General features: G+C 31.2%; 2 protein-coding genes across 2 annotated transcripts; both read left to right on the forward strand.

The window, feature by feature from the left end:
• Nucleotides 1-88: 88 nt before the first annotated feature.
• On the forward strand, nt 89-4303 carry LOC137923038 (putative ATP-dependent RNA helicase TDRD12). Its single transcript, XM_068766159.1, has 4 exons — nt 89-409; nt 2152-2903; nt 3533-4182; nt 4292-4303. The coding sequence occupies exons 1-4, from the start codon at nt 129-131 to the stop codon at nt 4301-4303; spliced, it is 1695 nt and encodes a 564-aa protein (XP_068622260.1). The 5' UTR covers nt 89-128.
• Nucleotides 4304-4310: 7 nt separating this feature from the next.
• Nucleotides 4311-10309, forward strand: LOC137922774 (putative ATP-dependent RNA helicase TDRD12). Its single transcript, XM_068765837.1, has one exon. The coding sequence runs from the start codon at nt 4321-4323 to the stop codon at nt 8731-8733; it is 4413 nt and encodes a 1470-aa protein (XP_068621938.1). The 5' UTR covers nt 4311-4320; the 3' UTR covers nt 8734-10309.
• Nucleotides 10310-13037: the final 2728 nt, after the last annotated feature.

Below are 13037 nucleotides of genomic sequence, written 5' to 3' on the forward strand. Positions count from 1 at the left end.
CATACAATTTTTTTTATATATGGCATCCCCTTTATTTTAAAAGCACTCAACAGATTATTCAGTGGCGGCACGGTATTAATACAAGAGAGAAAAGTGGATAAAGTTTATTACAATTTAATTATTTAAAAATGTTTCCCGATGGTTATCAAGTAGAAGTGTTATATTATTTAAATCCACATTTACTATGGATTGAAGTTATAGATCCGTCGGTAGTAAGCGAGAACAATTTTGTTTTTGAGCAAATCGGTCTTTACAGCCTTCTCCCCTTAGAACCAGTACTAGATGTTGAAGAAGAGAAACTAAAAACTCGTCTATCAGAAAAATGGTTACCAGCAGCGTTAACTATCATAAAGAAAGAATTAGCAGGAGCCCAAGAGGTTTGGTTCAGTCCGACTTACATAGATCGGAGGTAGGATAAATTTTTTTTACTAAATGTTAACATGTCTTGCAGTAATGAAAAATCGGTAGATGATTATAACATAGTGTTTACGTTTAATGTGGAGTACTTAATTCTTTGCAGGTGTATTTTTGTGGACGTATAAAAACAATTACGAGATCGATGTCTCTAATTCGTTTAATTTCTTTTAACGCATTTATCTTTGGACTTAATAGTTTTTTTGGTTCTCTATTCTCAAGTTTTGACACAAGACTATTGTTTCACTTTTTGATACAAAAATAAAAGGGTTTACAATTAAAATAAATGGCAGAAAAATAACTCTGTTCCTCTTAAAACAATAATATACGAAAAAAGCAATTAATTTGTTAAAAAAAATTATGAGGGATATTTAATCCTGTAATTTTATTATACGAGAAACCTTTTTAAAACTAACTTTTATGTGACACTAAAATTGAATGGTAGTTGTTAGTATTATGATTTAATAATATTTAAGATCTAGGAAAAAATTATCTCATGTATTATGGCACAAATAGAATATCTCAAAAATTAAACATTAGGACATTGGAAAAGAAATCATTAAACAAAAAACTACTGTATACCAAGAAATAAAATAAATATAAAATACCAGCCAAAATTTAAACAAGCATAATCTGTAACTGATATCATTATCATCACTTCTTATTAAAAACCAGTGGTAAGCTACCTGCATCCACTGTTTTCTGACAAAGTCGATAAGGTCAATTGTCAACTTTATGGCTGGACATCCTACGCTACACGTGGTGGTCTACTGTTTCTACTCCAAAACTGAAGTTCTAGTAGCCATCTATTCTGTGTGCTATGTGGCCTGCCCACTGTCACTTACAAGTCTTCTAGGCTATGTTGGTAATTTTTGTTTGTCTATAGATTTCTTCTTTCCTTATTTAATATAATATAGAAAAGCATAGTCCTCTCCATACATAGCTCATTGAATGTCTTAGCCTTCTATTGAGGCCTAAGGCGAGAGACGAAGTTGCAATAAAAGATACTAACCTTATTTTGAAATGGTGGTAAACATATTTAAATCACATATCAGTTTATTTTGTTATGATATTGCCACTAGATCAAGTATCCATATAAATAGTTTAGGTTTTTGAGATATGTTGATGACTTTTATGTTGAAATAATAATAATATATATATTTTTTAATTCAATTATACATATCAAATAAACATCCAAAAATCATAATTAGTTTAGGTGAGTGTAGTGCCTAATAATGTATGCTAGTATTACCAGATTGTGGGTGCTGTAGGGAATAAGTTAATAGAATGTGCCATGTTGCCTCAAGCCCGCGACAAAAACATTAATGAGGCAATGTGAAAATTGTGTAAGTAATAGCAAATATATTGAGAAGTTATAACATTATGATAATATATTAGTCTATAATGTTGTTTAAATATTTACTATGATCCACTAAATGAATATCCTTAATAACATTTAGTAAATTATAAAATTGAATAACAAAAAACTGTTTTGTTTGTGTATATAATGTACAGAAAATTATACTTCAGTAATTTTAGATAGCTAGTCTCAAGACATACTACTAGATAAATTTCTAAGTTACAATTACCAATAGTAGGTGTACCCATAAATGTAAAATTTTAAAGGGATGAAAAAAGGTTTGGCAGCACTGCCACAATAATGTGGCAAAAAGCAAATGATTTCGTGGTACTATATTAGTTTTCATTCATATTTAATTTTGTCATTCATTATTTCAGATCGTCAATATTTGATGACAATATCCATAAATATGGAGAACTGTTCTTAAAGAAGAATAATAAATTTAAATCGCTTTCAAAAACTTTAGTTAAAAGTGGTTTTGCTATTATTGACACATGTCTCTTTCATCAAGAGCTAAGTTCAGGTAAATTAAAAACAAAGCTGCGAAGTCATGAATGTGAAACTGTCATCAAGGAGATTGAAAACTATTATAGGAAGAAAGAAAATCCGAAACAAGATTGGGAAAATTCTGTTAGGACACATACAGCTATTAGTCAAGCCACCCAAGAACTAGAATCGGCTTTAACTGAAGGTAATCTAAAAAAACACAATAATTGCTTTGCACAACAAATTTTACAAAACAAAATCAATGATTTTGAATTGTGCAAAGGTTTTGAAGAAGAGTCAGTAGGTAGAGCTTATAAAACGAAACATAAAACAATGCAAATAGAAATAGCAGCTAAAGAAATTGCTATATCAAAACATACAGCACCAAATCTGAAGTCAACATTATTAAAAAAGAAACTTGATTTGATGACATCCAAAAGAAGTAGATTTGAGAATTTTTCAAAAAGCGAAAAACAAATATTAAAAGAGACTAAGGAATTTTTAGAATTTAATACTGTGGCGAAAATAGACGAGAAAAAACATGAACTTCAGATGTCTTCTCTTAACAATGACTTGATGTCGAATGAATGCAATGACCATTGTAATGATCAAAGATTCAATATATGGACAAAGGATATTAAAGGTAATTATTCCTCTTAAACAAATATTCTTAAGTTTTTTAAATATTTGTCGAGAATGACCCATAAATCAATGTTAGGCTGAAATTGAATGAAAGGGCAATAAATAATTACTAAACCCTGAAAATTGATTGGGAAACTGTCACTTCATAATAATACAGATTATTAAAAAAATTACACTCACCAGTCTCATCATCATTCATTCTGTCATAGAATGTCCACTGCAGGACATGGTCTCTACCCAGATTCCCAATAACAGCAAATCTTTACTATATTAGTAATAAATATTGCTGTAATAATTGATACATATTTCCTACATATATCCAACTTAAATCTATTCTGATAAAAAAATTTTTAAATAAATTTACTGTAAAATTTTAAAAAATACTGGATTTTGACTTAAGTTGATTTATAGGACAAGGGTATGTTCCATTGTAAACTTATCAAATTTTGTCAGTGAAAAAAATGACTAAAATTTGATTATCTCAAAGATAACTATTTTTTTTGTTTTACTTAGAATAATTTACAATAACTTAATGTGAATATAGTATAATAGGTTAGTCAAATTACAATTTGTTTTATGTATTATACTCTCTTAATATTTAGTTCAAAGGTTTGTCTGTTTATTTTATAGAGAAAAAATTGGAAAAATCACACAAAAAAGATGAGAACCCTAGCAAAAAGATCAGGGTATGTTACGGACCACCTGGTGTAGCACCTACAAAATTATCACTCAAAGTTATGATCCAAAATGTTACAGAAAATCCTAAAGTAAATAAAAACCTTGACAGAGATATACATGATACTTACAGAAATATGGATTCCGATGTGGAAATTGAAATAACCAATGAAAGTGCTTTGATGAGTATTCAAAAAGATTCCTATAACAATATAAAATGTGCCCAGTCTAGTAAATCCCCTGCAGTAAGCAGAGAAAAGAAAATTAATATAATTAATAAAAACTCTTATTCAGACGTTCAGTGTAGAAATAGTAATTATAATACTGAACATAAGCTAATAAGCTCTAGAGTTTTACAAAAGAAGTTGAAGTTATATGAGAGTAAATTGACAAAAGTGTTGAATAGCTCCTTAACTCATATCTCTTCATGCTCAGATACCACAAATAAAGATTCTTCAACTAGTTTGGAAGAAATTAAGCTTGATCAAAAAGATGATAAGAAAATCTATAGAGATTCAGATGATGAAGACCTTAATGATATTGTTCAAAAAATTAATGAAGAGTATTCCAATTCAAAATTAGCTAATGTATCAACTAGCTGTAATGTATCAACACATCTTTATAATAATGCTAATATTTATAATACACTAAAGAATTGTGTGAACCCTTTTAAAAATATAGACCCAAACATATCTCTGTTTGTTGACAAACTAGTCACTCCAGTAATGATGGTACATACAAAAATGAATAAAAGAATAGAACCAGTTTTCAATATCAGAGATGTCAACTTCAATTCACATATTCAGGTAGTTTTAAAAAATATGTCAGTTGAACGACCAATGATGTTGCAAACTATTTCTTGGTTTTGTGTTTTACGAGGCTACAGCACATTTCTAATTAGTCCTGCTGGAAGTGGAAAGACATTAGGATATTTGCCAGCAGTGTGTCGTTTACTATCAGACTCTTATCTGGATAGCCTAGACAGTGTTGGTCCAACCTGTATTATAGTGTGTGCTACAGCAAAATCAGTGTGTGCGGTTGAAAAGTTGGCAAAGAAGTTTTTGGGAGCACAGAAAAAGGTTCTTTCTTGTTATTCAGGTGTTGATGAATCCCACGTCACTATGTCTTTATTGAACGGGTGTGACCTATTAATAAGCACGCCGTCCTTTTTAGTAAAATTACTACAAGCATCAGATTTTGGAATAGACTTACGGCGCCTTGCAACATTTGTTTTTGATGATTGCGAAAGGTTAGGAGAAGTGTATGGCAATGAAGTAAAATTCATCATATTCACAATCAAAGAAACATTAAAAAACCGTATTAATAAGGAGCTGAAGGTGCAATACATTGTAGCATCGAGACAATGGTGCGACTTTATGAAACCTTTAGCCAAAAAAGCACCATATTCAGTTGTATGCATAGGGGCTTTTCAAGAATGCGTGCTTTATTCAAAAGCATGCATGACAGTAAATTTTGTTCAGCAAAAGAATAAAGTAAACACTGTTCATGAATTCCTTGATGATATTGATTTAACAAAAAAGATTGTTATAGTGTGCAGGACAGATGAAGAAATAATTGAATTAAAAAAGTCCTTAAGGAAATACAACAATACTGTTTTTGCCTGTGACAGTACCATGTCTATACAAGACATGCACCATTTAAGGGTTGCTTGGGATGAGTATGAAGAACCCTTATCTGGGCCAATTCTGCTAGGATGCGATGACACTCTAACCCATTTAAATGTTACTGATGCCAATTATTTACTAGTGTATTCTCTTCCAAATATGTTTTCAAGTTTCTGCAGGCAGTTTTCAGTATTGAATGACAATTACCCATCCATATTTAATGCTAACAAAGCCACAATTAAAATAAAAATTTTGATTGAGGAAAGTAATTTAGAACAGTTGCCCAAGATATGTGAGTTTATTAAACGTTGCACTGATAATATTCCACATTATTTGAGTGAGCTCTGTAAAGCTGCTGTAGTTAGGAAGGATGTAGTAAAGGCATCAAATCTTGTACCAATATGTGACAATCTTTTAGGTCTTGGACACTGTTCAGATACATGGAATTGTCACTCTCGGCACACTGTGTTAAAAGATTACGATAATTTAAAGGAATGGATTCCTACATCAGGAATCACTACCTTTAAAATCTTACATTATCATAGTGCTGTACATTATTCTGCTAGATTACTATCCAAAACAGTGAACACTGTCAATGAAAAGTACCCGCAAACATACAGTACACTTTCTTTAAAAATGGGCTTGTATTACAGCAAGGAATCTAATAGAAAACCCCATGTAGCGCCAAAAGTGGGAGATATTTGTGCAGTGGCGATTAAACAAAATTTCTTTGTGAGGTGCCAAGTAATGAAAATTCTCACCAAGTATGACAAAGGTAATCCAAACCATGTGTTAATAAATCTTATCGATGAAGAGCGTTTGGAAAAAACGAGGGACATCTATTTGTATTATTTACCTGATGATTTGAAAAACATACAAACATATGTGGTACAGGTGAGGTTGGCTAATGTACAACCAAAGGACAAAGATGTGACGTTTTCAGATCTCGCAACGGACCAATTAAGAAAAATAACTGACGAAGATGAAGACTTATACTTAAGAAGCCAGGTTGTGTTTGGAATCGGAAATACCATTTTTGTTGATACTCTTGAAGCTTGCCAGGATTTGGCTTTAAATAAGACAGTTGTAAAACATGATTTTAAGCATGTCCTTTTGGAAAGACATGCTGTATTGAACACTAATCATTTGAATATAATAAAGAAACTATGCGAAGGTAAAATTCATGTTGATATAAAATCTGAAATTTGTGAACCACCTACATGTCCACAAACTATAAAGACTAACACTTGGGCTTATTTAGAAAAAGACGCAATGTCATTAGTGTATTTCGGTTCGGCTATTAGTCCAGATATATTTTTTGTACGACTTGAAAAGTTTGATTCATGTTTAAGATTGTTGTTAAATGAAATACAGAAATTTGTCAGAGAAAATGGAGAACCATTAAATGAACTTAAAGAGGGTAATATAGTATTGGCCATGTTTCCAGACGACGCAACGTATGAAAGAGCACGAATAGACGTTGTTATTGATGAAAACAAAGTAAATTGTTTCTTCGTCGACCAAGGTGATTGGAGAGAAGTGTCTCGTCAAAATATTGTCGCAATTAAAGAAGAATTTATAACAAGATTGCCATTCCAAGCTATAGAATGTAGGTTAGTCGGAGTAAAGCCAGTTGGCTGTCAGTGGACTGATTTTAGCACGAATTGGTTTTGTGATAAATGTTATGACGACAGCTCGGACACGGTGAAAAGCCTGTACGTCAAATATTTTACTAAAGAAGAAGCTTCGTTTACAGAAGGTAATAAGTACAGTGTTTTAATGATTGACACAAACAGTGATCAGGATGTGATCATAAACCAGCTACTGATCGACGTTAATTTAGCGACAGAAAATGTTAGCGAAATAAAGTATCTAAATGAGTTTACAGTTATTGATGCAGCTAAAAACGAATCTCTCATTGATAAACTTGAAATTGAAGAATTCAAAAATGAAGACTGCATTAACGATGACACAGAAAGCTGTTCGGCTAACCGCGCTCTTGTTGAAACGAACAATGCATCTGTGCTGGATACTATTTTTAAGCAACCCATAAGGTCTGTACTCTTAGTAGGTTCTGATGAAGACTCCGAAGATTCAGAACGTTGGAATATTAATATGATGGATGATTTTTTGAAGATTTTTAAACCAGTCTCTAAAACTTGTGGAGAAAAGACTGTTAATAATTTGCCGGCCTTAAAAAATTGCGTGGAAAAGTCTGTTAATAATTTGTCGTCTTCTAAAAACTGTGGAAATAAACCTGTTAATAATTTGTTCACTTCTAAAAATTGTGAAGAAAAGCCTGTTAATAATTCGCCAGCTTCTACAAATTGTGAGAAAAACCCTGTTAAGAATTTGCCTACTTCTAAAAATTGTGAAGAGCCTGATAATAATTTGTTCACTTCTAAAAATTGTGAGAAACAGCCTGTTAATAATTCGCCAGCTTCTATAAATTGTGAGAAAAAGCCTGCTAATAATTCGCCTATTTCTAAAAATTGTGAGGAAAAGCCTGTTACTAATTTGCCAGCTTTTACAAATTGTGAGGTAAAGCCTGTAAATAATTTGCAGGATTCTAAAAATCGTGGAAAAGTGCTTATTAATAGTTTGTCGGTTTCTAAAAATTGTGAAGATGAGCTTTCTAATTGTTCGTCGGTCTCGAAAAATTGTGGGGAAGAGCTTTTTAGTAGTGTGTCGGTCTCTAAAAATTGTGGAGAAGAGCTTTCTAATAGTTCGTCGGTCTCTAAAAATTGTGGAGAAGAGCTTTCTAATAGTTCGTCGATCTCTAAAAATTGTGGGGAAGACCTTTCTAATAGTTCGTCGGTCTATAAAAATTGTGAAGAAGAGCTTTTTAATAGTTTGTCGGCCTCTAAGAATTGTGAAGAAAAACATTTTAATTTTGCACCCGGAATAGCTACCAATCAATCGAAGAATGAGACAGAGAAGATGATTGAAAAAAATCTGTCCAATAAATATAATAAGGTGTTACAACTTAAAAAAATAAGTCAAGAACTAGACTCTGACGATTTAACTTCATCGGAATCGTCTGACACCGTACAAACTCCTGAAAAGCGTGTCATAAAGTCTTTAACTGTGACAGATCCACCGCGAAAGCCACGGTTGGTTTGGCGGCAAAATAAAAATGTTGTTTCCATTAAAATCATTTTGATTGGCTTGCAAATGTATGATGTAAAGATTCAAGGAAGGTCTTTAAGCTTTGCAGCCACGCTAAACGACGTCGATTATGCGTTCGATATCAAATTGTACGGAACTGTTGATGTTACGAAATCACACCACTCAAATAAAAGTCAATATATTCTTGTACAGCTGTATAAGATTTTAAATAAGACTTGGTTGACTTTGACGAATGATGGAGAAATAAGAAAGTGGATTGTATACGATGCAGAATCAATAGACGCGTCTTCAGATGAGGATGATTTGGAAGAACGAAAAGACATTATGATACATGTTATAAATAATAACTGCATTCAAGATGGTTCTGACAGCGAGGATGAAAATTTTGTAGACGACTTTTAAGTGACAAGAGAAGTGTCACTTATTTTTGCTTTCTGTGATAAATATTAATGTAGGTATTCAACTTATTTTAAATATTTTGATAGCTAAACGATCGTAAGGGTTGAAACGCAGTTTTAAATAGTCGTTTCAGTGCTTTATAATTGTTGATCAACAGCTCCAAGTGTTCATTTGATTTGGTAGACAATGTACTTTTGCATCCCAAGATTATGTTAGTATTCTTATGTCATTGTTTAATGATGCTCATGTTCTACACGTTTCACCAACATGTGAACACTTGAGGTGGCAATGAACGATATAGTTATTGTTGTAGCACTCAATATATGAAACACTAATTTTACACAACCCTTAAAGTCTTCTGAGTAGACTTGAAATAAAGAATGTATGAATATGGTGGACTATTAATATGGCAGATAATTACTATAAGTAATTGTGCCTGTTGTTACAATGGCTATTGCCGATTAAAGAAATCTTCAGACCATTAAAATGACATAAATATATTTTGTCACCCAAGCGTATGTTTTTCCGATTTCAAAACAAGGTCCCAATCAACATATAACAAAGATCACATACAGTTACAATTAGTGTTCAATTGTATTTCTTTTATCCATCTGAATATAAAGCAGATGGTATATTTCAGAATTATACAAGGTTTTTGGCACTTTGATTAATCTCTAAAATTACATGTCTAAAGAGTGTTTTTGTTTTTATGTTTTTATAAGTGTCGCAAATTATGTCATTGCTGATAAGGGTGTACTTGAACGTGATTTAATTTCTATCGCTTTTGCTTGATAACCTCGAAGGTAAACTACTAAATGTATAAACTTAAATACAAAGGATTTATGACATCCGCCAATTGGTCTTGAGTCGTTCGCTTAAAACAAACAGGCTTTTGCCTGAACAGTAATAACGCTATTAATTTTAAATGATAGTGACTGACTCTCTGTTTTTATGTATATAATTCTATATTTAAATTATTTGCCAGTTTTATATTTCATCCATATACGTTAATTACAATAAATAAGAGAAAGAATTTGATTTTCTTCAAGTTGAATAATCTTATTTTATAAACAAATTAGATTAACTTATTTTATTCTTTCTAATGTTTATTTTAATTACAAACAACTTCATGTCAAAACTGCATATAAATCTGAGAACTGCTTACAGGGTTAATATTCAGACTTAAACATTATAAACCTAATTTATCAATGTTTTTAAGAGTATTGATTTGATATTTTATCTTTTTAAAAATGCTAAATATTTTAATTGTGCCAAAATCTTATTTAATTTTTATATGGGTACAATTTGTACATATTAACATTATAAGTTCTAATGTTTACTATGTTTGCGTTTATCACGTCTTATCAATGTGTATTTTTTATATATTCATTCATAGAATATTATGACACTGTATATAGAACAAACTATTGAAACAATTGTATTCAATATCTAGTTTTGATCAAATCATTTTCCTAGATACTTGGAATGATAATCATGTGTTAAATTGTATTGTATGTAATGTAAGTAATTTGTTGGAGTGTATAAGACTTTTATTGATAATAGACTTGTTTATATTGACTAGAAAAGCCTAGAACATTGACATATTTGTTACTGTCTGTATAGGCTTATATATATATTTGCAAGAGATTATCTGTGTATGTATAATTCAATATCCACTAATGGGATATTGCTGTGGTATAATTGAACATATGAAACAAAAAATTAAACATACTATGTAGTCAAAAATATTGTATTTTGAATTAAATTTAAGGGATAAATCCTTGAGAATGAAACACTGCTACTGATTTGTTGTTAAAAATAAATAAATTATTTTTAACAATGAATGAGAAACTATTTAAATTTACTTTTATTTATAGCGCTATTAAAAGACCCCCATGTGTCACTGGAAACCTTGCATCCAAGTATTCTATGGAGCGTTGACCTAAGTGAATAGACATTGGCCTAAAAGTTAGCCTAGTTGTATTGTATTGTATTTATGAAGTTTTTGCTGTGAGCCTTAAGACTTACAGCTTCATCGGAAATGAATTCAACGGAACGGGAGGGTTAGCTTAGTTATTAAAAAGAGGTTTAGGTTAAATGCCTTCGGAATTCTGACATGTCGAAGCATGCATTTGTATCAAATCATCTCTAACTTTGTAAGCTTCGATTTTTCTCTGGCTACAGATCTTTATATAAATCATTACAACCATAGGTCGTCCACTGTTGGATATTGGCATGCCACAAAGATATCCAATAGGACCGCTTGCAAGCGGCGTATATCCAGTGTCTACTGACGACTTTAATAAGATAGTTGGTCTACTTTGTAGATGTACGTTGGCTTCAACTTCAGAACCTTGAGACGCCAGCAGCCATTTGTTTTACGCAATGTCACTCACTGCCACTTCAAGTTGTCAATCCGCTGGGCCATGTCGGATCTTGACTTCCTGATTCGATCTCGTAGAGAAATCCCGATCATAGATCTATGGCCTGATTTGAAAAACCAATGCTATAAGTCAGCATTGGCTAAATTTTATCTTTAGGCTCTGAGGGATATTAGACGAGAAGTTGTTTCTTAGTTTTCCGAACGCTGATAAGTCGAGTTGGATACGACCTCCTTAAAGTTTGACTTATAAACTTGGTTATGTGTTGTGTATATTGAGGCTGCATATGAAGTTAGTATATTATACTTAACCCTTCGTGTGCTGCAACACGGTGCCTGTTAGTGTTAGCAACGAATTTTATTTTAAATGATAAATGAAATATAATTGTTTATGACCCTGTCATCTTTAGTACATCTAGAGCAACCGATTTTAAACTGTATTTTCAAGGTGTTTTAATGTTATATAGCCTACTTTATTATGGGCAGACCCGGAGAGTACGGACAGATATGTCCATAGGCAGTTGACAGGGTAAAACTAAGATTTTGATTTCCGCCTTTTAACTGCAATATACAAATTGTTCCATCAGGTTTGAAGAGTAAAACTAAACTTAGTAAGTCAAAACGATGAGTGACGTGTGTCGATATACTTTAATAGCGGGCTTAAGCATAAGCTTAGCGGTCTAGAGCGTTTTGTCCAGAACAGGAGATCTTTAACAAACCTTTAAACTCGTTGCAAAAACAAATTGACTATTCCAAAGTATTTGACGGGAAAGGATATTAGAAATTATTTCGATATAAGGTAGGTGTAATAATAAAATAAAAAACAAAATTGAACAACAATTATTTATTCATTTGATTATTATAACAGTTACAATAAATATAACAAAGCTGTATGATTTTAACTAATATCATTCATGATTGACCAAACGTAAAAATATGTTTGTACAAAAGTTAATAATGACAAAATGAAAGCTATCACATGTGCACAAGTACATTATTACACTGAATATTAAAAAAATTAGGCCAATCAAAAGAATATTTTGTAATCGACAGACAAAAATTTGCTATAGCTGATTGTAAGGTAAATAAATTTGTAAAAATGTAGTTATTCCATTTCAGCGAAGATAAAAAAAATTGATTTGTTTACAGTGATACATAAACGATATCTCAATTTTAAATTTCCAATGAAACAAAAAAAACATGTAAATATAACGAGCTTATACTTAAAAATTAATTTGATAAATCAATAGGAATAAATAATTTGTATTTGAGATTTATTTGCAAATAAAAAAATAATACTGGACCATTGTTACATTTTTATATAATGCAACAAATATAACTTCAGACAGGGAATGATAGAACATTTTTATAAATCGATTGATATATCGATATTTATAACATCAAGAATTTTTTTTTGAAAATCACAGTGTTTTAAATATTTATAACGAAAGGTTTTTCATATTTACATACAGTTTATCATGTGAAAAAGCCTCTTGAATCGGTGAAAAGATTAAAATTGAAGCTTGATTTTTTTATCATAAATAAAATAGTTGTGGCGACTTACACATCATCTTCCCAAAAAAGAGTGTTTATAGTTTTCATACTGCAAGCGTATATATTATATATATAGCATAGACATAAATAATTTTGTAATTAGTACAATAATTCACATTTAATAGACATATTTACGTTTTTATGTTAAATGAAATAAAGATTGATTTAAAAAGAAACGAAGAAGACTTGCAATATTTAAATATAAATCCGCGGTTCAATGGTGACCTTTTCATAGGTGTGTCGTTTGATCCAATTTTCACCTTTTGGACAGTAGAATTTAAAGTATATTGAAATTGAAAAGGTGGTATAATCGCTATATGGGATTGGCTTTATTTGATTTTAGATCACGGTTTCCGGATCCGAGAAATTATGT

This window comes from Battus philenor, unplaced genomic scaffold (assembly GCF_028537555.1).
Source record: "Battus philenor isolate CCGP_79_NKW_IND1 unplaced genomic scaffold, ilBatPhil1.0.hap1 SCAF_20, whole genome shotgun sequence".
NCBI lineage: Eukaryota > Metazoa > Arthropoda > Insecta > Lepidoptera > Papilionidae > Battus > Battus philenor.

Excerpts from the sequence above, each read along its gene's own strand:
- LOC137923038 (XM_068766159.1), top strand. The coding sequence starts at position 129 with ATGTTTCCCGATGGTTATCAAGTAGAAGTGTTATATTATTTAAATCCA. Across the intron at positions 410-2,151 it reads CCGACTTACATAGATCGGAG|ATCGTCAATATTTGATGACA; the intron begins GTAGGATAAATT and ends TCATTATTTCAG. Across the intron at positions 2,904-3,532 it reads ATGGACAAAGGATATTAAAG|AGAAAAAATTGGAAAAATCA; the intron begins GTAATTATTCCT and ends TTTATTTTATAG.
- LOC137922774 (XM_068765837.1), top strand. The coding sequence starts at position 4,321 with ATGAATAAAAGAATAGAACCAGTTTTCAATATCAGAGATGTCAACTTC.